The following is a 26,662-nucleotide window of genomic DNA, read 5'->3' on the forward strand; positions in this document are numbered from 1 at the left end:
CTAGTACAATATTGAATAGTAGTGGTGATAATGGACATCCTTGTTTCACCCCTGATCTTACTGGAAATGCTTCTAGCTTATCCCCATTACATATAATGCTTGCTGATGGTTTTAGATAGATGCTACTTATTATTTTAAGGAAGACTTCATTTATTCCTATGCTTTCTAATGTTTTGTTAATAGGAATGGGTGTTGTATTTTGTCAAATGCTTTTTTTCCATCTGTTGAGATAATCATATGATTTCTGTTTGTTTTGTTATTGATATGGTCAATTTTGCTGATAGTTTTCCTAATATTGAACCAACCCTGCACTCCTGGTATAAATCCCACCTGGTCATAGTGTATTATCCTCAAGATAAGTTGTTGTAATCTCTTTGCTAATATTTTATTTAAAATTTTTGCAACTATATTCATTAGGGAAATTGGTCTATAATTTTCTTTCTCTGTTTTGGCTCTTCCTGGTTTAGGTTTCAGCACCATATTTCTGTCATAAAAAGAATTTGATAGGACTCCTTCACCAATTTTCCCAAATATTTTATATAGTATTGGAATTAATTGTTCTTTAAATCTTTGATAGAATTCATCTGTAAATCCATCTGGCCCTGGAGATTTTTTTCTTAGGGAGTTCATTGATGGCTTGTTCAATTTCTTTTTCTAATAGGGGGTTATTTAAGTATTTTATTTCCTGTTCTGTTAACCTGGGCAACTTATATTTTTGTAAATATTCATCCATTTCACCAAGATTATCAAATTTATTGGCATACAGTTGTGCAAATGGCTCCTAATTATTGTTTTAATTTCCTCTTCATTGGTGGTGAATTCACCCTTTTCCTTTTTGATACTGGTGATTTGGTTTTCTCTTTTTTTAAAACTTTTTTTTTTAGGCAACTGGGATTAAGTGACTTGCCCAGGTCACACAGCTAGTAAGTGTCAAATGTTTGGTCTGAGTGGTGATTTGGTTTTCTTCTTTCTTTTTTTAAATCAAATTAACCAAAGGTTTATCTGTTTTATTGTTTGTTTTTTTTCCCATAAAACCAGTTCTTTTTATTATTAGTTCAATAGTTTTCTTAATTTCAATTTTATTAATCTCTCCTTTGGTTTTCAGAATTTCTAATTTAGTATTTAATTGAGGATTTTTAATTTGTTTTTTTTCTAGCTTTTTTAGTTGTATGCCCAATTCATTGATCTCCTCTTTTTCTATTTTATTCATGTCAGCATTGAGAGATATAAAATTTCCCCTAAGAACTGCTTTAACTACATCCCATAAATTTTGGTTTGTTGTTTCATTATTGTCTTTCACTTGGATGAAGTTATTGATTGTTTCTATGATTTGTTGTTTGACCCTTTCATTCTTTAGGATTAGATTATTTAGTTTCCAATTAATTTTTAGTCTATCTTTCCATGGCCCTTTATTACATTTAATTTTTATTACATCATGGTCTGAAAAGGATGCCTTTAATATTTCTGCCTTTCTGCATTGGCTTGTGAGGTTTTATGCCCTAATACATGGTCAGTTTTTGTGTAGGTGTTATGTACTGCTGAGAAAAATGTATATTCCTTTCTATCCCTATTCAGTTTTCTCCAGAGGTCCACCATATCTAACTTTTCTAAGATTTTGTTCCCCTCCTTAATTTCTTTCTTGTTTATTTTGTGATTAAATTGATCTAGTTCTGAGAGGGGAGGTTGAAATCCCCCACTAGTATAGTTTATCTGTCCATTTCTTCTTGTAACTCCTTTAACTTCTCCTCTAAGAATTTGGATGCTATACCACTTGGTAAGCATATATGTTTAGTATTAACATTACTTCATTGTCTATGGTACCTTTTAGCAGGATGTCGTTTCCTTCCTTATCCCTTTTAAGTAGATCTATTTTTGCTTTTGCTTTGTCTGAGATCATTGCTACCCCTGCTTTTTTTTACTTCAGCTGAAGCATGATATATTCTGCTCTAACCTTTTACCTTCACTCTGTGTGTATGTGTCTGCTTCAAATATGTTTCTTGTAAACAACCTATTGTAGAATTATGGTTTTTTAATCCACTGTGCTATTCACCTCCATTTTATGGGAGAGTTCATTCCATTCACATTCACAGTTATGATTACTAACTATGTCTTTCTCTTCATCCTATTTTTCTCCCCATTTATGTTTTTTTCTCTCCTTTCTCTCTTTTCTTCTTCACCTGTGTTTTGTTTCTGACTACCACCTCACTCAATCTGCCCTACCTTCTATCAGCTCCTCTCCTTTTTTTTCCCCTTTGTCTTACTACTTCCTATAGGGTAAGATAGATTTCTATACCCAACTGAGTGGTTATGATTTTCCCTCTTTGAACCAAATCTAATGAGAGTGAGGTTCAAACAATGCTCTCCTCCCTCCCTTCTTTCCCTCTACTGTAATAGATCTTTGAGCCATTTCATATGAGGTAACTTATCTTTTTCTGCTTCCTCCTTTCTTCTTCTCCCAGTACACTCTTTTTTTCACCCCTTAATGTTTTTTTTATCATCACATCAAAGTCAACTTGCATCCACATCCTCTATGTATACCCTTTCTAAATATCATAATAAAGATACAGTTTTAAACAGTTACAAGTATCATCTTCCTATGTAGGGATGTGAACAGTTTAACCTTATTGAATAACATGAGGGTTTTTTTTCTTTTGCTGTTTACCTTTTTCTGCTTCTCTTGAGTCTTGTATTTCAAGATTAAATTTTCCTTCAGCTCTGGATTTTTCATCAGAAGTCACCGATTTCAGTGAATGTCCATCTCCTCCCTTGAAATATCATGCTCAGTTTTGCTCAGTAGTTGACACTTGGTTGTAATCCAAGCCCCTTTGCCTTTTGGAATATATTCAAAGCCCTCCAATCCTTTAATGTAGTTCCATGTTTAATGTGGTTCCATGTTATTTAAATTGTTTCTTTCTGGCTGCTTGCAGTACCTTCTTCTTGACCTGATAGTTGTGCAATTTGGCTACGATATTCCTTAATGTTTTCAATTTTGGATCTTTTCCAGGAGATGATCAGTGGATTCTATTTTATCCTCTGGTTTTAGGTCCTCAGAGCAGTTTTTCTTGATGATTTCTTGAAGATGCTGTCTGGGCTCTTATTTTGATCATGGCTTCCAGATAGACCAATAATTCTTAAATTATCTTTCCTGGATCTATTTTCCAGGTCAGTTGTTTTTCCAGTGAGGTATTTTACACTCAGTGTGAAACTGGCTTATATGACAGAATTGCTGATAGGCTCATAAAAACTTATGATTTCTTCTGAACACCTTTTGAAAACTCAAATATTTTATCCCAGGTTATCCCTGTTTTTCACAAAAAGATGGCTTCATTCCTTACCAAGGCCAAACACCTTTACCAACACAAACAATCCCATTGCCTCCCATCTCCTTCAATAGATTGCCCCCTCTGTTATCCCCACTCTCACTTATCTTCAATTTCTTCCTGTCTACTGGCTGCTTTTCCATTTCAGACATACCCATGTCTCCCCCCTCGTTAAAAACACCCCTCACTTTATCCTTCTATCCTTGCTGCCTATATCAGTCTTTATATCTTTTGCCCTTTGTTGCTAAACTCCTTGAAAAGGCCATCGATAAAAATAAGTACCTCTACTTCCTTTCCTCTCACTTCACTTCTTAATCCCTTACAGTTCAGCTTCCAGCCTTATGATTCTACTGAAACTGCTCTCTCAAAAGTTACCAACAGTTTCTTAATTGCCAAACCCAAAGGCCATTTCTCAATGCCCAGTTTTTTTGTCCTCTCTGCAGTGCTTGATGTTGTTGATTACTCTGTTCTTGATACTCTCCTCTCTAGGTTTTTGGATACTCTCTCTCCTAGTTCTCTTCCTACCTGTCTGACTGCTGCTTCTCAGTCACCTTTGCTGAATCCTTATCCAGGTTATGCCTTCTAATCATAGATGCCTCACAGGGTTCTTTCCTGAGGCCTTTTCTTTTCTACTTCACTTGATGATCTCAGTCTGCTCCCATGAATTTAATTACTGTCTCTGTACTGATGATTCTCCAGTCTTCCTAATCCTACCCTAATCACTCTACTGACCTCCAATCTTGCATTTCCAATTGCCTTTCAGATATAATAATAATAATAACATGTAACATTTATATAGCTCTGTGTGTTAGGCACATATTTTCTTTGATCCTTATAACAACCTTGGGATGTAGGTGCTATTATTACCCCCATTTTTAAAATGAGGGAACTGTGGTAAACAGCAGTTAAGGATCACACAGCTAGCAAATGTCTGAGGCCAGATTTGAACTCTTGATCCAGGTCCAGCACAGTATCTACTGTACCACCTAACTGCCCCTATTGGATGTTCAGTAGACATCTTAAACTTAACATGTCCAAAACTGCACTCCTTATTTTCTCCCCTGCACTCTCCCTACTCCAAACTTTCCTTTACTATTGAGAACACCACTATACTTGCCCAGGCTCAGAACCTGGGATCTTTGACTCCTTACTATCTCTAACCCCTTTATTCAATCTGTAGCCTGTCAGTTTCCCCTTTGCAACATCTCTCAAATATGCCCCATTCTCTCCTTTGATACTGCCACTGAGGGTGGCAGTTATGAGGGTGCAGGCCCTCATCATTTCATACCTGAATTACTACACCTAGCCCACTGATGGGTGTCTCTTCACTCCAATCCATCCTTCATTCAGCCACCAAGGTGATTTTCTTAAAGTTTAGGTCCAACCATGTCATCCCTTTCTATTCAATAAACTTGAATGATTCCCTGCCTCTTACAGGATACAAAATTCTCTCTTTGGCATTCAAGTCCCTTCATAACCTAGTCTCTCTTTTCCCTTCTTTCTACCTTCCTGGGATCTTACACCTTAGTCTGTGCCACATACCCTTCAATCCAGTGGCGCTGGCCTCTTGGCTGTTCCATGAACAAGACATTCCATGTTGACTTCAGGCATTTTCTTTGTCTCCCATGTCTGCAATGCTGTCCCTCAGCTCTGTCTCCTGACTTCCTTTAAGTGTCAGTTAAAATCTCACTTTTTACAGGAAGTCTTTTTCAACCACCCTAATTTCAATCTTTCTTGATTCTAGTGCTTTTCCTCTATTAATCATTTCTTCTTTATTCTCTATGTACATAATTGTTTGTTGTTTCCTCCATTAGGTTATGAGCTCCATGAGAGTGGTCTTTTGCCTCTTTTTTTTATCCTCAACTCTTAGCACAGTGCCTGGCACATAAAAAGTGTTATATTAATTCTATTGATTGACTTACTGATATAAGCTGTGTTTTATGCTTCCCAGTCTTCCTGCTGTCTTTTTTGATTCATCTAGCTGGTTGAAAGAGAATTATAATTGTGAAGATAATAATAGCTAATTTTTACATGTCATTTTAAGACTCACAAAGCACTTTCCAAATATGTCCTTTGATCTTCACAATGACCTTATGGAGATAATTACTGTAACCCTCATCTTGCAGATGTTTATGTATAGGCAATCCTATTTAAACTCAAGTCTGTCCTCAGTATAATCCAGAATTTTTTTTGCTATGTTCTCTTAAGTTTTTTCTATGTGATTATAAGTTTCCTTTCAGTATTAGTCAGAAGTGTGTCTACTATTTCATCAAATGAGGTTGTTTTTAGATTAAAGCAAGATGGTTAGGAATACCAAGAGCTTATTTAGGAATGTAAAAGAACAGGTATTATGCAGATAAGATGATTGTCTTGTAGAAATGACTATGTGTCCACAGCATGGAAGAGTATAAAAAATAAAGTCAACATATTCATGAAACTTTTGGGTTGATGTGTGGCATTGGAGATTGTTGGTTGACATTTTGGGTGTAGGTTCTTTTCCCACTAACTCCATGTGATGTTTTGGACAAGTCGTTCAACTTCACTGACTCATTTCTTTCTTTTGAAAAGTGGAAATAACAGGACTTGGTTTCTCAATTAGGCAGTCAGATTTAATGGGTAGTGAAACTTTCTTGGAGAGACATTTTATATAAATATAGAACACTGTTATCTATTTTGTCTATTTTTTTCTTTTTAGAAATGTGATACTTCAGCCCACAAAGTGTTGGCAGTGTCCATATGCCCTCAGTCTTTGCCCTATTTTGCTGCCAAGTTCAATCTCAGTGTAACTGATGCATCAAAAAGACTCTGTGGTTTCTTAAAAAGTCTTGGTAAGTTGGTTTTCACAATTACAGTTTTTGAGGGGGAAGGAAAGATGCATTTAGCATTTTAATTATAATCTTTGTTCCTTAGCCTCTTTGTCATAATTCTGCATATATATGCATATACACATGTATGTATACACACCACACACACACACACACACACACACACACACACACACACACACACCCCAAGCCTATAGTGTTACTTAGAGACAGAACTGTGCTTTCCTTCCTTCTTTTAGGCATTCTTTTAATTGACAGGAGAATAGATAAGGGACATGGACACCAGATCCTCATATGCTTCAACTATATAAGTAGTACTGCTCAACTCTTATCTCTTAGCTAATAAAAATAAGGTGGGTTTTTTTCAATATTTCAAATTAAAACCTGATTGTTAAGCTGGCTTCATTTACTGTCTCACATTTACAGGATGGTTTTTGTTGTTGTTACTGTAGTGGTCTACACTGCCCACATTGTGCTTCATTGTTCTCCCTAGTGCAGAGAAGTGAAGTTATTAGTGATTTGAGTGTAGTATAATAGGTCATATTAGTGGGGGTACTTGTGATTGAGATGGCCATGAGAAAGGCTGTAAAGGAGTCCATCTCTCCCATAATTTCTCCAGTAAAGATCTAAAAAGGGTTATATTGATTACGTTGACTAATGATCAGGAAATCCAAACTGAAACAGTGCCAAGGACCTCTATCTAGCCAAAGTCTGCACAAAAAGACAGGAGGCTCTGAGAGAGGAGTTCTTTCAGAAAGCTAGTGCAAACTCAGATAAAGAAATCTGAAACCTGTGCTCTGAGAAGGGACATTTTAGAGGGCCTGGAAGCTCTCAGGACTCTGGCCAGGGATATGACAATGGTTTGCTGGAGCTAACTTGTACCAACTCCCAGAAAGCCAGTTGTTAAATTTTCAGTGTAAGCATTTATACCTTGGAAATCAGCAAATGTAATAAGCTGTGGTTTAATTTATTGTTTTGAGAATTGACTAGACTTAAGAAAGTAATAGAGAAAATGCTAATAATGCAGGTTTAATTTTAAAATGTGTTGTGCCTGTTTTTTGTTGGGTTTTTTTCCTGATACCTGGTGGCTAAACATACAATATTTCCCTGGGAGAGCTTGAAGCCAGTAGCATTCAGACCAGCAACACTACAAAGGACCTGAAGCTCTAATTGTTCTAGGAAGGCCTGAAACCTGCTAACGCTCTGAGCACAGATGTGGAAGGGGAGATGGAAGCCTTTCTATTGCAGGAGCAACAGAAATCAGAACAGGATCAAACATAGATTGACCATTCTATCAAAGAGAATAAGGGGTAGAACCTGGCCCTGGAGCATAAAATATCAAACCAGGAACTGAATCTTGAGAAGAGTAAAAAGGGAAAAGCCTGAGCATAGTGAAGAAATTCTGTTTGTTAAGAGGCAAATCCATAAGGAGAATAATCCAATGAAATAAGCTGTGGAAGAAAAAATGGAAGGAAAATAGAAGATGGAAAACCTTGCCCAGTAGCTGACTCTCTGAAAAGCAGAACAGACAAAGTAGAAATCTGATTCTGGAGAAAAATAAGAACTATTAGTAGGAGGAAAATCAAGATTGAAAAACAAAATAGTTGTTGTCATTCAGTTGTTTCAGTCATGTCTGACTCTTTGTGATCCCAATTGGGGTTTTCTTGGCAAAGATACTAGAGTAGTTTGCCATTTCTTTCTCTGGCTTGTTTTACAGATGAGGAACTGAGACAAACAGGGTTAAGTGACTTGCCCAGGATCATACAACTAGTAAGTATCTGAGGCCAGATTTGAATTCAGGAAGATGAGACTTCCTGAGTCCAGGACCAGCACTCTATCTACTGTGCCACGTAGCTGGTATCCGCTATCAAAAACAAAGACCAAAGACAGGTCAAAGAAAAATAATTTTAGGACTCATCAAATTCCCTGAAAAACATGACCAAAAAAAATCATATTTCAAAAAATCATTGCCCAGATGTATTAGAATCAGAAACAAAAATGAAAACTGAAATCCACTAGTAACCAACTGAAAGAAATCCCAAATTGAAAATACTCATGTCATAGCAAAAATCCAGACCTTGAAAGAAAAAGTATCCTAAGGAGTCAGAAACAAAGAGTTCCAATGCCAAGGAACCACAATCAGGATCACCAAAAAACTATGCTGCAAATACCTAAAGGAGAGAAAATCTTGGAATATAATATTCCAAAAGACAACAGACAGAGTTTTAGCCTGCAAGACAGAGTATAAGCCTATGGGGCAGGGTGTAGCAGTGGCATGGATTTTCAATATAGTAGACTTTCACGCAGTCCTGATGAAAGACCAGAATCTCTGAAACACAGAAATAAGAGTGAGTAATGTAAGAGTAATGTAAATCCATTAGAAGAAATGAAAGGGAATAAATGTTGTTGAATTGCTGATATCCTAATGGAGGAGAAGAAACAGCTGTCTCTTTAAAACCCTGGTGTCTTCAAGGTTCACAAAGGACATTATACAAAATGAGCCTGAGGTGTGGAGATTAATGTGTCATGCTAGGGCTTGCTTTGCTTGCAGTGGGAGATGGGAGGCAGCTTTCCTACTAGACATGGGCTTTTGGCTGACTTTTTGGCGAGTTCTATGGTGAAAAGATTCCACTGTGATTTCCTATTGGATTTCTTGGTCATTGTTCAGTCTTGTATAAACTTCAGGGTTTTTCTATAGTTGGTTTGAGAGAGCTTGGCAGCCTGCCTCCAGTTTAGGTGGTTAAACATTTTAAAGAGATTCTAATGGATGATACTTGGTAGAAATTATTTGAGCAATAATAGTGAACAGTATGTCCTAGAAGTAATTGCCTCATAATTTGAAAATAATATTTTAATTATGTTTTTCTTGCAGGTGTACATTATGTATTTGATTCAACAATAGCTGTTGATTTCAGCATCCTAGAAAGTCAGAAAGAATTTATACATCGATATCGCCATCAAAAGCAAGAAGAACATTCCTTACCTATGTTTGCCTCTGCCTGCCCAGGTCAATATCCCAAATATCAGTTTGAATGATAATCCAAGGATGTGCAAAATTCTATATTTACTGAATATTGGATTGATTGTTGCAATAAGCTCCTGGGGAAAATGAGATTAAGGACACAAATAAAGTGGTTGACTTGAACATGAAGAAAGGCCACCTATCTCTAGAGTGGAACAAAGCAGCGGCTTTAGGGGGGCAAATATAGATATATGGCTAGTTTTGAGGCAATATAGTAGGGGATATGAGGAAATTTATGATGGATGGATGTAATTTCTCAGTGAAGTAGAAGGTGAGATCATCTAAAAGATAGGGAGCTGGGAAAAATTTAAGAGAACTTTGAGAAGTTTTGGAACAACTACTGAGGTGAGCATAAAAGAGAGTTAATCAAGGTGGAATAAAAAGATTGTCATGCTGAATTAGGGCCCAGCTGAGATTAGGTAATATTTGTAGTATATATGATGTCTTTTTATCTGTAACTGTTACTTCAAAACTTTTTCTACAAGCTGGGGGCATTTCTACATCTCTTATATATTTTCTCCTTCATAATCCCCAACTGGCAATTTCTTTCCATCTTGAAAAATAATGACATTGATGGCTTTTATTTTCACATTAGTCATTTCTCTTTTTTAAAGTCTATTCATAAAACATTTATTCCACTTGGATCAACTTTAATATACATTTTCTTAAGAATTATACTTGATTTGTTCATAAAAATTTTGCAAGACATTAAGCAAAGCTAGCTATCATCTCAACTTATTTCCCTATTTACTGTTTTACTGTTTTTACAGCACGTGCATGCCAGGCAAATATTTTAAAAATCACAAAAACTATGGAATAAAGCTACAAAAAGAGAATTAATAGCTTGGAACTAAAAGTACAAAACCTTTAAATATAGTCAAAAGATTGAAGAAAAACAATAAAAGGTCTCTCATAGGAAAAACAACTGACTTGGGCCACAGATCAAGGAGGTGTCATTTAAGAATCATTGGCATACTTGAATGATGACCAAAAAGAAAATATAGACATCATATTTCAGGAATTTATAAAAGGAAAATGTCCATATCTCTTAGAATCAGAAAGCAAAGGAAAAATTGAAAGAATCCACTGATGAGCACCTAAAAGAAATGCCAAAATTAAATTGCCCAGGAATATCATAGCCAATATCTAAAACTTCCAGTTCAAAGAAAAAAAGTACTACGAGTAGCTAGAAAGAAAAAAATACAAGTACCAAGGAACCACAGTCAAGATTACACAAGATTTAATAGCCATTATTCTAATGGAGCTTGGCATGTGATATTCCAGAGGGCAAAAGGTCTAGGCTTACAGCCAAGAATAACTTAACCAGCAAAATGGAGTATAATCCTAAAGTGGAAAAAATGAATCTTTAATGAAATAGAAGATTTCCAAGTATTCTGATGAAAAAACCAGAAATATATAAAAACTTTGAAATATAAGCACATCAGTCATGAGAAGCATAAAAAGGAAAACATGAACAAGAAAACAGGAGATAAACAAGGTTAAAATGTTTACATTCTACTATATGGAGATAATACATGTATCTCCTCAGAACCTCTGTCTTCAGGGGTCATGGAGGTAATTTAATTAGAAGACTTGAAAGAGATTATGTTATGTTCATATGATCTTAAAAGAAGAATGGAGGGGGCAGCTAGGTGGTGCAGTGGATAGAGCACCGGCCCTGGATTCAGGAGGACCTGAGTTCAAATGCAGCCTCAGACATATAACACTTACTAGCTGTGTGACCCTGGGCGAGTCACTTAACCCCATTGCCTAACCAAAAAAAAAAAAAGAAGAATGGAAATGGAGGGAAAGAGGAATACATTAGGGAGAGGGCAGGGAAGAGAAAAGGATGGGGAATTTTCCCCCCTGTATTAGGAATATACATGTAGAAGTCTATACAAAAACTGAAAAAGGTGGGAGTGGGGAGCAGGCAACATTTCAACCTCACTGTTATTTGGTAGAAAAATAGGGAAGAATACACATACACATTTGGGTACAGAAATACACTTTACTCAAAAGGTAAACAAGAGGAAAAGGGAGTAAGAGAAAGAAAATAAAAGGGAGGCCAATTAAAGGGAGGGAATAGTGTTAATTAAACAAAACAATTAATGAGGGGACAGGGAGGGAAAAGGGAAAGTATGAGAAAATAGGGTGGAGTGAAATCCAAAATTAACAATTATAACTGTACTTATGAACAAGATGAAATTACCCATAAAACAGAAGAGAATAACTGGATTAGAAACCAGAATTCATCCATGTACAGGTTACAAAAATATATATTTGAAATAGAAAGATACACACAAAGTTAAAATAAGGAGCTAGAGTAGAATCTATTATGTTTCACCTGAAGTTAAAAAAGTCAGGGGTAGAAATCATGATCTCACACAAAGCAACAACAAAAATAGGCTTAATTAAAAGAGTTAAGCTATAAGGAAGGCTACATTTTTGCTAAAAGGAAAATAAATATCATACTACACATATATGCACCAACTGATATACCATCTAAATTCTTAAAGAAAGAGTTAAATGAGTTACCTGAAGATATAGAAAGTAAAACTTTAGTAGTGGAGAACCGCAGTTTAAGCCCTTCTTAGATAAATCTAACCAAAAAATAAACAAGAAAAAAATTTAGGAGATGAATAGAATTTTAGACGGGTTAGATATGGTAAACCTCTAGAGAATATTGAAGGGAAAAAGAAAGGAATTTACCTATTTCTCAGTTGTGTGTGGCAACTTCACAAAAATTGATTATTAGGGCTTGAAAACCTCACAAACAAATGCAGAAAAGTGGCAATATTAAATGCATCTTTTACTTACTACTGTGCAATAAAGTTATATCCAATAAGGGGTATTTGAAGCAAAGATTAAAAATTAATGAGAAACTAAACAACAATCCTAAAGAATGAGTATGTCAACAAGTCATAGAAACAATCATTTCACTAAAGGTAATGACAGCAATGAGACTGTTGAAATTTCTATACCCACACATAGCAAAACATGTGGGATACAGCAGATACAGATTTTTAGGAAATTCTTTTTTTTATCTCTATAAAGTTTTTAATCAGTATAAGAGAACAAATCAACAAAACTAGGAAACAAATAAATTTGAAACTACCAATTAAAAACCAAAATAAAAATCATAAAAATAAAGGAGATTAACAAAAATGAAAGCAACAAAACAAAAGCTCCAACCCAACAACCCACAAAAAACATAGAATTAATAAATAAAAGCAAGAGCCATGAATTGGTCCAGCCAGTCTAGAAAGCAAAATTTGAAACTATGGTCAATCCTCAACATTCATGAGTTTAACTTTCACAGGTTTTGTGATTTTATTAGTCAATCCAATGTTGCTTCTCCTGCATTTTATGGGCTATTTCATGGCTACCATATTAGGAAAAGTTTGTATTGTCAGAATTAATGTTTTCTTATAAAGAAAAGTATATTTTCAGCAGTCTCTAGTGAAAGATTACAATTTTTGGTGGTCACAGAAACTTAATCTCCTGTTTCCCATAGGTTCAGCATATCAACATTTGCGTTTTTTCCAGGAACATTACCCCTTCAAAAGTTGAGGTTTGGCTTGTATGCTCAAAAAGCTATTCAATTGTGCATTCCCTTTCACTCAACAATGCGGCTACTAATAAACCCCAAGGAGATTAAAGAAAGATGAAAAGGTTCCATATGTACAAAAATATTTATAGGACCTCCTTTTGTGGCCCCAAATAATTGGAGACTGAAGTACTGCCCATTAATTCATCAATTGGATATTGGCTAAACAAAATATTGTATATATGAATGATAGAATACTATTGTTTTTAAAGCAAAGATAAAGAGAAACCTGGCAAAACTTGAGCTGATCCTTTGACCCTTTATCAATTGAGGATGACTTGTGTTCTTATAAATTTGACAAAGTTATTTATATTTTTGAGATATGAAACCTTTATCTGAGAAACTATAAAAGCTTTCTCCCAATTTTCTGTTTTCTTTCCAGGATATTTTTGTTTTATTTGCACAAAACTTTTTAAATTTAATGTAACCAAAACTATCTATTTTATACCTCAATGCTCTCTATCTCTTGTTTATTCATAAATTTTACTATCCATAAGTCTGATAGGTAATATGTTCCATGTGCTTCTGATTTCCTATGTCATCCCTCTTTATGTCTGAATCATGTATCCATTTGACCTTATCTTGGTAAATGGTGTAAGATAATAGTCTATGACCAATTTCTACCAGACTGCTTTCCAGTTTTCCCAGCAATCTTTACCAAATAATCAATTCTTATACCAAAACTTAAATCTTCACATTTGTCAAACACAAGGTTACTGTAATCATTTGCTACTGCATATTGTATGTCCACTCTGTTCCACTGATCTAACTTTCTATTTTAGTCAATACCAGATAGTTTTGATAATTACTGCCTTATAGTATAGTTTAAGATGTAGTACTGCAGGGGGCAGCTAGGTGGTACAGTGGATAGAGCACTGGCTCTTGAGTCAGGAGGACCCTGAGTTCAAATTCAGCCTCAGACACATAGCACTCACTAGCTGTGTGACTCTAGGTAAGTCACTTAACCCCAATGGCCTCACAAACAAACAAAAAAAAAGATTTAATACTGGTAAACCTCCTTCCTTTATATTTTTTTCATTAATTCATTTTATATTCTTGACCTTTTGCTCTTTCACATGAATTTGTTATATTTCCTAGCTCAGTAAAATAATTGTTGGCAGTTTATTTAGGATAGCATTGAATAAATAGATTAATTTATGTAAAATAGTCATTTTTATTATGTTACCCCTGCCTACCCATGAACAATTAATGCTTCTCCAATTATTTAAATCTAACTTTGTAGAAAAAGTATTTTATAATTATGTTCATGTAGTTCCTGGCTTTGTTTTGGAAAGTATACTCCCAGATACTTTATAGTGTATATATTTATTTTAAATGGGGTATCTCTTACTATCTCTTCCTGCAGGGTTTTGTTGGTAATATATAGAAATGTTGATGATTTTATTTTATATCCTGCTATTTTGCTAAAATTATTGTTTCCACCAACTTTTTAGTTGAATCTTTAGGATTTTGCAAGTATATCATCATATTGTCTGCAAAGAGATAGTTTTATTATTTATTACCTCACTGCCTATTTTGATTCCTTCAATTTCTTTTTCTTCCCTTATTGCTCTTGCTAGCATTTCTAATATAATATGAATAATATTCATGACAATGGGCGTTCATGTTTCACTCCTAATCTTACTGGGAAGGCTTCTAGCTTACCCCTATTACAAATAATGCTTTCTGATTTGCCTCCTTTGGGAAGCAGGGCCTGCCACCTATGCTCTGGCCTGCCCCTCCCATAGGGGAGGAGGGCCTGCCGAGGCTTGCCTCCTATGTAGAGTAGAGCCCATTGGACCTCTGCCTCACGGGAGGCAGGCCTACTGGGGTGCACCACCCCAGTAAATGCTTTTCTTTAAGTTGGAGAATGTCTGAGTGAATTCTTTCAGGACACTAGAACCTACATGACTATTCCATGTTATTTCAGGTGGTACCCTAACATTCTTGGGGTACACTCTGAACTCATCATATAGATATGCTGTAAGCATAGCTCTAAAGCGTGCACCCTCTTAATTCAAGTTCAGTGTTGGAACAAAATGAGCTACTCGTATCTCGTAGAACAAAGGAGATATGCTTTGCCCTAATACAGTAAGGATATGCAGCAAAGAGACAGTGATACTTAGCATCTGGATATATCCCACCTCATCTCTATTTGGAAACTCATCAGGTCAGTCACTTATATTATTTATTATATTATAGCAATTCTCATGGGACTTGGCATTCACCAAATCTGAAAGCCATACATGCCTCCATGAAAGCTTCCCCCAGGAAGCTACATCTGGGAAGCTGGAACCAGTCAGATTGCATGGGCTAAGGAAAGTAGAATCAGGGTCAAGAAAGCTATGCCAGGAAACCACTGTTCCTGTCAAAGTCTATAACAGTGGTTTTGTTTTTCTTGTTTTCTAGATGTGAGGGAGGGGAAGAAGAAGGCAGGGAGAGAGAAGGAGAGGGAGGGAGGGAGAGAGGGAAGGAGAGAGAGAGAGAGAGAGAGAGAGAGAGAGAGAGAGAGAGAGAGAGAGAGAGAGAGAGAGAGAGAGAGAGAGAGAGAGAGAATAAGGAACTAAAAATAAAATGAAATGAATCTTGGTGCCTTCTCTCTAAGACTATCCCCATACATAGCCTAGGGATTCCTGCTGCTTTTGTCCCCAGGAATGCCACCCCATAGGCACAGTTCCTTCTGCCCTGGATCTGTGAACAGAATTGGGTAGAGAACAACAAAACTTCCAGTTGGAACTTCTTCCTTCACATTGCTGATGCTCCAGTGTGGGTCTGGTCCTCCTCTTGCCTCTGTGTACAGCTTCTTTCTTGTACCACAATTCTCTACAGGGATAGCTCTTGGCCAGACTCCATACCCATTGTGTGCAGATCTATCTATCTATCTTGTGTGCAAAAACTTGCTGTGACTTTTTCTTGGATTTCCTCATCAGGATTTGATCAGATGTATTCTTTTAGACCTGTTCAAAGGAGCTTGGGGTTGGGAGTTTGCTGTGCTTCTTCTTGCTCCTCTGCCATCTTTGTTCTGCCTCCTCAGAATACTTTGTTTTTGTGGTATTGATCTTTTCATATAAATTGTTCTCCTGATTATGCTCACTTCAGTCTGCAACAGTTCATACAAGTCTTCCCAGGTTTCTCTGAAATCATTTCTTTATTTCTTACAGCACAGTAGCATTCTATCACATCATATACCATAGTTTGTTTAGGTATGTCTGAACTGACAGCCACTTCCTTGGTTTCCAGGTCATTGCCATTACTAAAGAAAAACAAACCTGCTACAAATATTTTTATACCTTTTTCTCTTATTCTTATTTCTTTTGGGTAGGGGCCTAGTAGTGGTGTAGCTGGTTCACAAGGTTTCTGCATTTTAGTGTCTTTTGGGGCATTCTTCCAATTTGCTTTACAGAATGGTTGGACTACAGCTTCACAGAAAGGGCATCACTGTACATATTTTCTAGCAGCCACTCTAACATTTGGCATTTCCATTTCTCATCAGCTTTTATAAATCTGATGGGATTGAGGTGGAACCTTAGAGTTGCTTCTGTTTGAATTTCTATAATCATTTTTTTATATGGCTTTGTTTTCTTCCCTTGAGAAGAAACCTATTCATATCTTTAGACCATTTATCAATTGTATATATATGGATATGTTGGATATATGGATTTTCATATAAATTTTAATCAGTTCCATATATATTTTGGAAATAAGATATTTTTCAGGAAATTTCCTGCAAACATATTTTCCCGTTAACTGCTTCCCTTCTAATCTTAGCTGTGTTGGTTTATGCAAATCATTTTTATTTTTATTCATTTTTCTTAGCATTCAGTTTCATTTTATTATTATTATTCATATGATTTATATTATTCTTTATTATTCTGTCTTCATTGTTGTCATTGTGCATATTATTTTCCTGGTTATTCTTCCTTTATTATGTATCAGTTCATATAAATCTTTTTATGTTTCCCTGAATTCCTCATATTTGTCATTTCTTTCTGTGTAATAATGTTCACATTACATGTAGTTATTTCCATCTATATCATTTTTGGCAATTTGCTGAGTATCCTATGAACCTTCATAATTGTTTTACTTTTCATAGCTTTAATTATTAGCTATTTAGCACAATATTTATTAATAGTTTTGCAGCTAATTGTCATGTGCATTTTATAAGTGAAAAAACTGAGGCCCAGGCAGGCTAAATGGACCAACCAATCAGTAGCAATGTCAAAAATCTAGGCATCTTTTTGTGTATACAAAAGCTGTAAGCACTTTTTGTGTTTTGTTTTTTTTGTGTGTGTGCGGCAGTTAGGGTTAAATGACTTGCCCAGAGTCACACAGCTAGTGAGTGTCTGAGTGTCTGAGAAGCTGTAGCAGTTTTGTCACTTTCTTACTAAATTCCTTAGGTAAAATCATTGATATGTTAAGTCATGGCTATTCTAGGATAACCGAACCATTAACCTAAGTATAATTGAATTAGTATCTTCCTACTCACCATTTTCTTCCTCTTCCCTGGTAATCCAGATAGTAGATTTTGTACAAGTATATTTCCTTCTTTGGAGACTAGTTTTCTCATATCAAAAATGAGGGGCATTAGACAAGATGATCTCTAAAATTCTGACTAGTTCTGCCTATTATCTAGGTTTCATATCTTTGGTGTATTGTATAGGGCAGGGTGGCATAGTAGAAAGAGTAAAATAGTAGGAGCCCAGAAGCCTGGCAAGGTCTGGTTCTACCCCTAATTAGTCCACTTTACCTTTCTTGGCCTCAGTTTCCTGGACTACAAAAAAGTAAAAAGTGTTAAGCTGATTTCTAATTCAGTCACAAGTCAGGAGATATTTAAGTGCTAATTATATTCAGGATATTCTGCTCAGAACACTGTGAATGGTCCCTACATTTATTAAGCTTACAGCCTAGAAAAAGATGTTTAAGGTCCTTAATTAATGAATTGCTCATAAAATAGCACAATAGATTACAGAGCCAGACAGTGGTCTTCAGGGAATGCCAAATGAATTTATTGTCCTACTATAATAATGTAATTGGGAAATCACAATAGTTTTTCACCAATCTTCAAAGGTCCGATATCTCTGGCACATTATGGCTGATTGTCAGTAGCTATTGTATCTTTTATTGTTTCTTCCTCATGTGACTTGACAGACCTAAAAAGAACCTTTAAAGGTTATTAGTTTTAGCTCCCTTATTTTAGAGTTGAACAACTGAGGCTTTTTTTTTTTTGCGAGGCCACTGGGGTTAAGTGACTTGCCCATAGTCACACAGCTAGTGAGTATTATGTGTCTGAGGCTGGCTTTGAACTTAGGTTCTCCTGGCTGCAGGGCTGGTGCTCTATCCACTGCGCCACCTAGCTGCCCCACAATTGAGGTAATCTTGAGGGAAAGTTATTTGCTTAGGGAATTGTGTGACTTTACTGGATTGTTTTATCATATAACAGTCGCTAATAGAATATGCAAGATTGTGTTTAAGCTTGCCCACTAAGGGGAGAAACAAGGAGTTAAAGGATTATAGTCACAATATTATTTATTTTGAATAGTTTATTGATGTCTTTTGTCATTACACTAAAATCGTTTAAGGGATGAGGAGGATATGTAAACACTTCACCCTCCATATTAAATCCATTTTTGAAACAATGAAAAACAAATCAAAACCACCCATATACTAAACTGAATGTGACAATATATACAGCATTCTGCCCTGTCCCTCTGCCATGTTGAGAGATGTATGTCTATTCTCCTCAGGTTTACAACCAAGGAGTAATCTCTGATTCCTCGCTATCTCTCACCACCACCCTACCACCCATATCTAATCTGTTGCCAAGGCCTGTTGACTTCACCTTTTTAGTATCTGTCTAATATATCCCTTTCTCTCCTCTGACATTGCTACCACTCGGGTGCAGCCCTCATCACCTCACACCTGTACTGTATCCTGCCATTGGATCTACCTGCCTCAAATCTCTCCCCAGTCCATTCTCCATTCAGCCATCAAAGTGATTTTCCTAAAGCACAGGTACAATCATGTCACTCTTTCCCTACTCAGTAAACCCCAGTGGCTCCCTATCACTTCTAGGATGAAATACAAAATCCTCCTTCACATTCCCATCCCTTCATAACTTAGGAACCCCCTACCACCACCACCTCCAATTTTCTTACACATTATTTCCCCGTCACATACTCTTCATTCTAATTACATTGGTCTCCTGACTGTTCCACAGACCAGACACTCTATCTCTTGGTTCTGGGCATTTTCTCTGGCTGTTGTCCATGCCTAGAACACTTTCCTTCCTCAACTCCAACTTCTAACTTTGGCTTCCTTTAAGTCCCATCTAAAATCCCATCTTTTACAGAAAACCTTTCCCAGTCCCTTTTAATTCTAGTGCCTTCCCTCTGTTAATTATTTCCTATTGCTCCTTTATGTAGCTTGTTTGTATATATTTGCTTATATGTTGTCTCCCCATTAGATTGCTCCTTGAGGGCAAGGACTGACTTTTGCCTCTTTTTGCATCCCTAGCACTTAGCACAGTGCTTGGCACATAGTAGGTGCTTAATAAATGTTTATTGATTGATTGATTGATTAAATGGCTAATAAAATGCTTAGCAATTTCCTTGGTCGGGGTGGGGGTGGGGTGTGAAAATCTGATAATGTAGTCTGCTGATGTCACTCCTTACATGAGAATGGAGTCCAGGAATAGAGCCCTGAAAGCTTGCTCCGTGTGAAAGATGGATTATCCTTTGTGTCTTCCTTTCTTTCTGCCGCCTTCAATTTCATCCATTCTTGGTGGCTCAGCACAAGTCTCTATTAAAATTTCCAATTTTAGCTGTTCTTCCACGAAGTTCTTTGGTGGTTTTTATAGTTTAGATGATTATCACGTAGCCTTTTTGAAATAAAGGATGTGATATCCTTTTATCTCTTAATGCCCATCCCGTATCCAGAGTGAGGACATACACATAGTTTGTTCTTACCATGTAAATATGAAGTTAAGATATGAGCTTACTATTACCAATGAGAAATTATGAATAAAGGAGTCTAATTTTAGCTCCTTCAGAACTAACAGAGGAGGAATTTTTCATTTATAACATTCTTTTTTACATTAAAGAGAAAACAGCCCCATTTTATGTGAATAAGGAATTTAAAAGGTTAGGAATGGAGAAGAAGCATTAAAGATTACCTTAGCAGTAACTTAACAACATCACTAAATAAACCTTGTGGTCATTTTAGGTTGGATCCGGTATGCAGAAAGGGTGCTGGGTAACCCAGTTACACCACATATATGTACTGCAAAATCCCCCCAGCAGATCATGGGATCACTGGTGAAGGATTACTTTGCCAGACAGCAGGTAAATTTGTTTTCTTTTTTTTTCCCTTTTTTTGTTTTGTTTTGTTTTGGGTTTTTTGGCTAGGCAGTGGGGTTAAGTGACTTGCCCAGGGTCACACAGCTAGTAAGTGTCAAGTGTCTGAGGCCATATTTGAACTCAGGTCCTCCTGACTCCAGGGCTGGTACTCTGTCCACTGTGCCACCTAGCTGCCCCAGGTAATTTGATTTTCTTTCAATGTCTCTTATTTACATGATATTTTCTGATTTACGTCTATTTGTAATAGCTCACAGTCTAAAGTCAGCTTTATGTTTTACCATTGATGCTCAGTCTGTCACAATGATTCCTGGTCATATGGTCCTCCTCTAAGGTTATAAAGCAAGAGTTGGCAGCAGTACCTAGGACAGCTAGCTCTTTATGGAACTCTGCCAAAAGCAACCATTTACATATTTTTCATTTTCTTTTCTTTCACTCCTACTCTTTTTTATTCTTTTTCCCTTTTCTTCCCAGCCATTGATACCAAAGGGTCATATAGCTACTATTGTATAATAGTTGGCTGTTATAGTGTCTGTGGTTTACTTTTCCCATTAGTATGTCATATATGCACGTTATACAATAATCATAGTAACTAGCATCTATATAGAGTTTCAAGGTTTGCAAAGCACATTACATATTATCTCATTTGATTATCTCTGTGAGATTGGTGCTATTATTCTCCCCATTTTGTAGATGAAGAAACTGAGGCTTAGTAAGGGAAAGTGACTTGCCCAGGGTCACACATTTATTAAGTGTCTGAGGCAAGTTTTGAAAAACTCAAGTCTTCTTGACTTCCAAGTACAGCGCTCTATCTACTATGCCACCAACTGCTTCAATAAATCAAATCAATAGACATTTATTAAGTGCCTACTATGTGCCAGGCACTGTACTAAGTGCTTCTTATATATAATCTATTTATATATGTCAGGTCGAGAAGCATTTATTAAGTGCTTGCTGTGTGCCAGGCACTGTGCTAAGCCCTGGTAATACAAAGAAACACATTAACAGCCCTTGCCTTCAAAAAAACACAGTCTTATAGGAGAAGACACCATGTAAGCAATGATGTACAAACAAGATATGTACAGAATAAATTGAAGATAAATTCAGAAGGAAGATAATAGCCCTAGCACACACATAGGGGTTCAGTAAATCCTTGATGTTTGGATGGTTCAATAGTAGTCTTTTGAGCACCGCTGAAGTACAGAGATAACCATTTCTAGGTACCATTTAAAATAATCTTTTAAATAGATCTCCCTAGGTTTTTCACCACTTTCTTCTAGGAAGCCTCAAGGGACACAAAAGAAGAAAGTCCCAGCCCCTCTCTACCTTAGGGAAATTTATAATCTAGTTGCATGATAATAGAGTACAGTAGAAAGAGTCTTGGGCTGGGATCAGATCTCGATCTCTCTCTCTCTTTTTCTGTCTTCTTTTCTTCTCTACCCCACTCCCACCTCACCTCCAATTTCTTCATCTATAAAATGGGAATGAAAATACTTGCAGTTGCTATATAATAGGGTGGTTGTTATGTGGTTTTGTAAGCCTGTGTAGTGTTTTAGAAATCTGAGTTAAATTATGAGATAATGAATGGCCCAAGATAGTATAGGATCAAGTACTGAATTTTGTTGTTTCCTTGCTATAGAAGTTCAACAAAGGGCAAGGCTGATGTGGGCTGGAGTAACTATGAAAAACTTCCATTCTTCTTCTGTATCCACTTCCATCTCTTTTTCTATCTATTGCTGTTTCTTTGGAGCAAGAGATGGATCATTTATCAGAGAAGAGTTGGGAGGGGATTTCAGATGAGGGAAAGAACATGAATGAAGGCATAAAGTAGGAATAAATGTGGCGTCTTTGAAGATAGGTGTTATTTAAGGGATAGAATTTCATGACAAGAGTAGATTAACTGTCCATGAAAAGAACTATAATCTTGACATTTCTTTTGTGAACTACTAAGGGAAGGACTTCAGGATTTCACTTAATTTCTTGTATTTTCCCGTTCAGAGATTCATTTTGTTGGAAGCATAGACCATATGCCCTTTTAATGATCTATTTTTCTTGCTTCAAAGAAGCAAGAATACATTTCTTGTGTATGTTCCAGTGTAGCACAGAGTAGGACTGGCAGTCCTGGTCTCCAGATCTCAGCTACTATTCCCCTTATGATTTTAGGGATAAACTCGAAGGGTTGAGGTGTTTTCTCATACTAACGCTATTGCTCATGAGCATCCTACCACAAGAGTTTCCCATATATACATAGCCAGCTTTCACTTCAATCTCTATTTGACTAGTTAATCTCTCCTCAATATCAATTAACCAATTAACATCATTTAGCTTTTACAAAGGGATATTTACTGAGAAAATATAACAAGGACAGAAGTGCAAATACATTATCTGAACTAGGGTCCACTCTCTCTTTTATGTATCCACTTGGTTCCTGGAACAGTGGGCTCAAACATAATAAAATAATTGCTACAAACCATACCCATCTCAATCAAGTTCACTTCTGGGTCAGAATAGCCAGTGGATAAGATGCTCCCTTGTTTACAGGACATAGTGTCTCAGTCAAGCAAATTGCTTCTCAGAGCTGATTACTGGTAAAATCTTCAATGGACTCCATTTTCTTGACCTCTGATGGCTCTTCCAACCTTCAAAGCTCTCAGAGTTATAACCTGCTTAGTTCCATCTCTGATACTCATTCACCTAAGATCAGGAAAGAATAAAGACAGAAACAGAGTCAGGACCATTCATTCACAGCCGAGCAGGGAGAGTCATCAGCTGGCAGCATCAGGCCTTCCTTCCCAATTGGAGCCTTACAGTATTTCTTCCTCCTGAGAAAAAAAAAAGCTTTCATCTGTTTAAACTTTTTAATACACACTCAGTTCTAGCTCAGCAGTCAATTTTAAGTCTTTTTGTCATTGCATAATAAGCAAACAGAAAACAAAATACAAAATACTATTTTCTAGCAGGGAGAGGGCCTCTCCATTATATTGTCCTGAGGCAAACTCACTAGACCTCCATGGATTTGGCAGGAGTTAGAGCACATTGCACATTCTCTGAGGACTGGGCCCTCATTGGCTAATTTCCCCATCATGCCAGGTTTACCAGATTTCTGTTAGTCGTAAGAGAAGTGATTTGAATTGAGTTGGGTGGAAGGACAGAAGTAATGACACTACATTTCTGTAGTGTAGTCATCATTAACTTTTGCTTTTACATGAACTCAAATTCTACTTCTTTCTTAACTCGTAGTTCTAAGGTGCCACTGTTGGTTCTAAGCCAGCCCTGAAATAATGATTTGCTTTTGCTCTGCAGAACTTGTCTCCAGATAAAATTTTCCATATCATTGTGGCCCCTTGTTATGACAAGAAACTGGAAGCCCTTAGAGAAGATTTTTACACTGCTTCATATAATTCTCATGATGTTGATTGTGTGTTAACATCAGGTAAAATGATTTCTCTGTTTACTTCATCATAACTTGTTGCTAGTATAAAAAGGAGTGCTTTTTTTTGCCAGTTTTTTGTGATTAGTGCTAAGAAATGTGTACGGTATTAGTATAAAAGAGACACTATCTTTATTATTTATTTATTTGTTTGTTTTCTGGGGAAGTGACCTAGGTTAAGTGACTTGCCCCAGGTCACACAGCTAGTAAGTGTTAAATGTCTGAGGCTGGATTTGAGCTCAGGTGCTATCTTTATTTTTAAATTGTTTATAAGAAGCAGACCTTCACTTGGGAATGCTAATTCTGGAAAGTTTATATGTTAAACAAGTTGTTCTTATCCTAGGATGGTGCTTTAACATCTCTGACTATATGAATGTTAATAAACACTTAAAATGAAAACAGGTAGTATGTGAATGCATATGCACTCATCTTAGAACAACTAATTTAAATCATACCACATTGGAAACTTCCACAGAAAATGGCAAAAACAAAGTAGATTTAGTGTCCTTTAATTTTGGATAGAATTGTGTAGATTGTATAGCTTCAGCACTTCCTTTCATAAACTAGTAGAAAGATTGCTTGTTATTAAAATAATTATCCACTGAGGCAATTTAATTAACTAGGAGCAATATTTGAGTTGCACACTAGGTGGTGCATTATTTAAACTGCCCGGCCAACCTTCTAAACTACTTTATTGGTGCCTGTAGAAATAGCCTTTTCCTAAAAGGCTAAAATATGCCCAGTGCTTTCCCCATTACAGTCTCACTGCAATTTTGTTGCTAAGTACCCTTCATTAACCACTCCCTATCTGACTCCAAAATTAATTTAGAAGGTGAAATAGATTATTACTCAAGAATATTAAAATATCAAATCTTCTGCTCATCAGCATTTACCTCATCCTGATTTTACTTCTCATTTCAGTGTATCCTGTATTTCATAGATTCGAAGAGTTAGTATGCCATTATCACATAGTTTACTGTACAAAGAATAAAATGAAAAAGAAAATAGACCAAAGAGTCTTTTGTATAGAGACACTCATCTCCAGCTATCTCATAGCCTTCCTTCCTGGTGCTGTCCTTTCAAGTCTATGGGCACAGCTAGGGGAAATCCTGATCACCCTCAATTTTATTGTTGATGTTCAGTCATTTCAGTCGTGTCGGGCTCTTCATGACCCCATTTTAGGGTTTTCTTGGCAAAGATACTGGAAGGATTTGCCATTTCCTTCTTCAGCTCATTTTACAGATGAGGAACTGAGGCAAACAGGGTTAAATGACTTGCCCAAGGTCACATAACTAGTGAGTGTGTCAGGCTGGATTTGAAATCAGGAAGATGAATCTTCCTGATTCCTAGCCCAGTGCTCTGTCCACTGTGCCACCTAGCTTGCCCATGTCCTCACCCTTAGATTGTGGGAAAGGAATAAGAGAGGGTCCTTCACTACCTGTCTCAGGATCTTGAGCTAAAAATAAGAAAAAGACAAGAAAGGTGGTAAGGGAAATAAATTTCCCCAGCTTACCTTCTGAACAGAATTCATTGTATACATTGCTCTGTATCTTTTCTTCTCATGGCTTCTGGCTATTGTCTCTGCTTCAGGCTTAAAAATACTCAGAACTGCACTGGCCTATGGTTGTCTCTCATTGTGCAGAAGCATCTGGCTATTGCTGATTGTGGTGTCTTTACCTCTCCCTGGGTTCCAGTATTTAGCTGCTGTCCTACCTTCTCTCTCAGGAGTCTGAATCTCAAGAGCCACAGAAAAGGGGGACACTGTATAACATGTCGTTATCCTATCAAAGTGACTTTTGATCATGATCTTGGATGAAGGAGGGGATTGGGAATGGGATGGAACAATTAACATAAGGTATCAGGATCATCAAAAATTACTCTTCCAGCCTTTCTCTGGGAATCATTTCCTGAAACTAGGTGAAAACAATTTTAGGAGATAAATAGGGCAAACAGAATCACAAGTTATATAAGGTACCCTTGAATGGTGTTTTTAAAGCTGTAGTTTAGGAATATAAAAACCTGTTCACGATCCTTTTCCACTTTTTGTTTCCCCCCCCAAAAAAAGTTTTATTCTAGACATTTGGAGTTCTGAGGATTCCAATTAGCCATGAGGTTTTTTGTGAGTTTTTTTTCCAGACTTTCCAGAGCATTTTCTTTTCTGTTATTTATTTGGAGGTAATGAATCCTCACATAGACATTCATTGGGGGAGAGAGATAGATGAGCTAAAGCAGTGAACAGGAGAATCAGCAATATTGCCATAAAATGTTTGCTTGTCTGCTGTTCTTTATATTCTCCAAACTTTTTTGATTATGCACAACATCAGTAAAACATTTTTGAGCATGCTTTCTTGAATATGTATAAAATTGTAAATTTACTAACTGTAAATTTTGTAAATGTATTACTAAACAAATTTTTATATACATTATAAAACAACCTCCAAAAATATGCATTCTGAAAGGCTGAATTAATGTTGAAGTAATATTTGATCTTGGAGTCGATAAAGAGCCATGGGAATTTATTGAATAGAAGAGTAATATGTTCAGACCAGCATTTTAGGAAAATCATTTTTGTGGTTATGTGTAGAATGGAAAAGGGAGAGACCAGAGGCAAGGAAACCTTTGCAATAGTTTAGAAGAGAGTTTAGGGGAGAGGTCTGAACTAGGGTGAATATAGAGAAAGATGTCATGAAGTTAACAACAAAAGTTGGCACCTCATTGGATAAGTGGAGCAAGACAAAGAAGAATAAAAAATGATACCAAAGTTGTGAGCCTAGGTTACTAGAAAAATGATAGTTCCAACACAATAGAAGTTTGGAAGATAGTAATGGGTCAGGGGTTGGGGGTGGGGGAGATAATATAATGAGAACTGTGGTACAAATTGTAACCCATCCATGCCAACCTAGCCTGTATGACTGACTTAATCTCACCCAAAATGAAAAGGAGAAATGATTTCTGGGTGACATGAACAACAAGATGGCAGAATAGACAATTTCTCCAATCCCCACAACCTCTTAAACCTCTCCAAGACAGAAAGCATATGCCAAAGTTAAAGCAACTTCAGCTATTTCCATGGTCTAGGACATCTGGAATCCAAAAAAAGGTTAAA

General features: G+C 36.5%; 1 protein-coding gene across 3 annotated transcripts in view; it reads left to right on the plus strand.

Moving 5' to 3' along the window:
- NARF (nuclear prelamin A recognition factor) overlaps positions 1 to 26,662 on the plus strand; it is a 71,868-nt gene that overhangs the window by 11,694 nt on the left and 33,512 nt on the right. For all 3 annotated transcript variants that reach the window (XM_020987547.2, XM_020987545.2, XM_020987548.2), the window contains 4 exons: positions 6,016 to 6,148; positions 9,018 to 9,152; positions 19,996 to 20,114; positions 23,430 to 23,559. In XM_020987547.2, coding sequence (XP_020843206.1) covers positions 6,016 to 6,148; positions 9,018 to 9,152; positions 19,996 to 20,114; positions 23,430 to 23,559 — 517 coding nt within the window. The remainder of the gene's footprint in view (positions 1 to 6,015; positions 6,149 to 9,017; positions 9,153 to 19,995; positions 20,115 to 23,429; positions 23,560 to 26,662) is intronic.

The sequence above is a fragment of the Phascolarctos cinereus genome, unplaced genomic scaffold (genome assembly GCF_003287225.1).
Source record: "Phascolarctos cinereus isolate Bilbo 61053 unplaced genomic scaffold, phaCin_HiC Scaffold_5;HRSCAF=322, whole genome shotgun sequence".
NCBI classification, from domain to species: Eukaryota; Metazoa; Chordata; class Mammalia; order Diprotodontia; family Phascolarctidae; genus Phascolarctos; species Phascolarctos cinereus.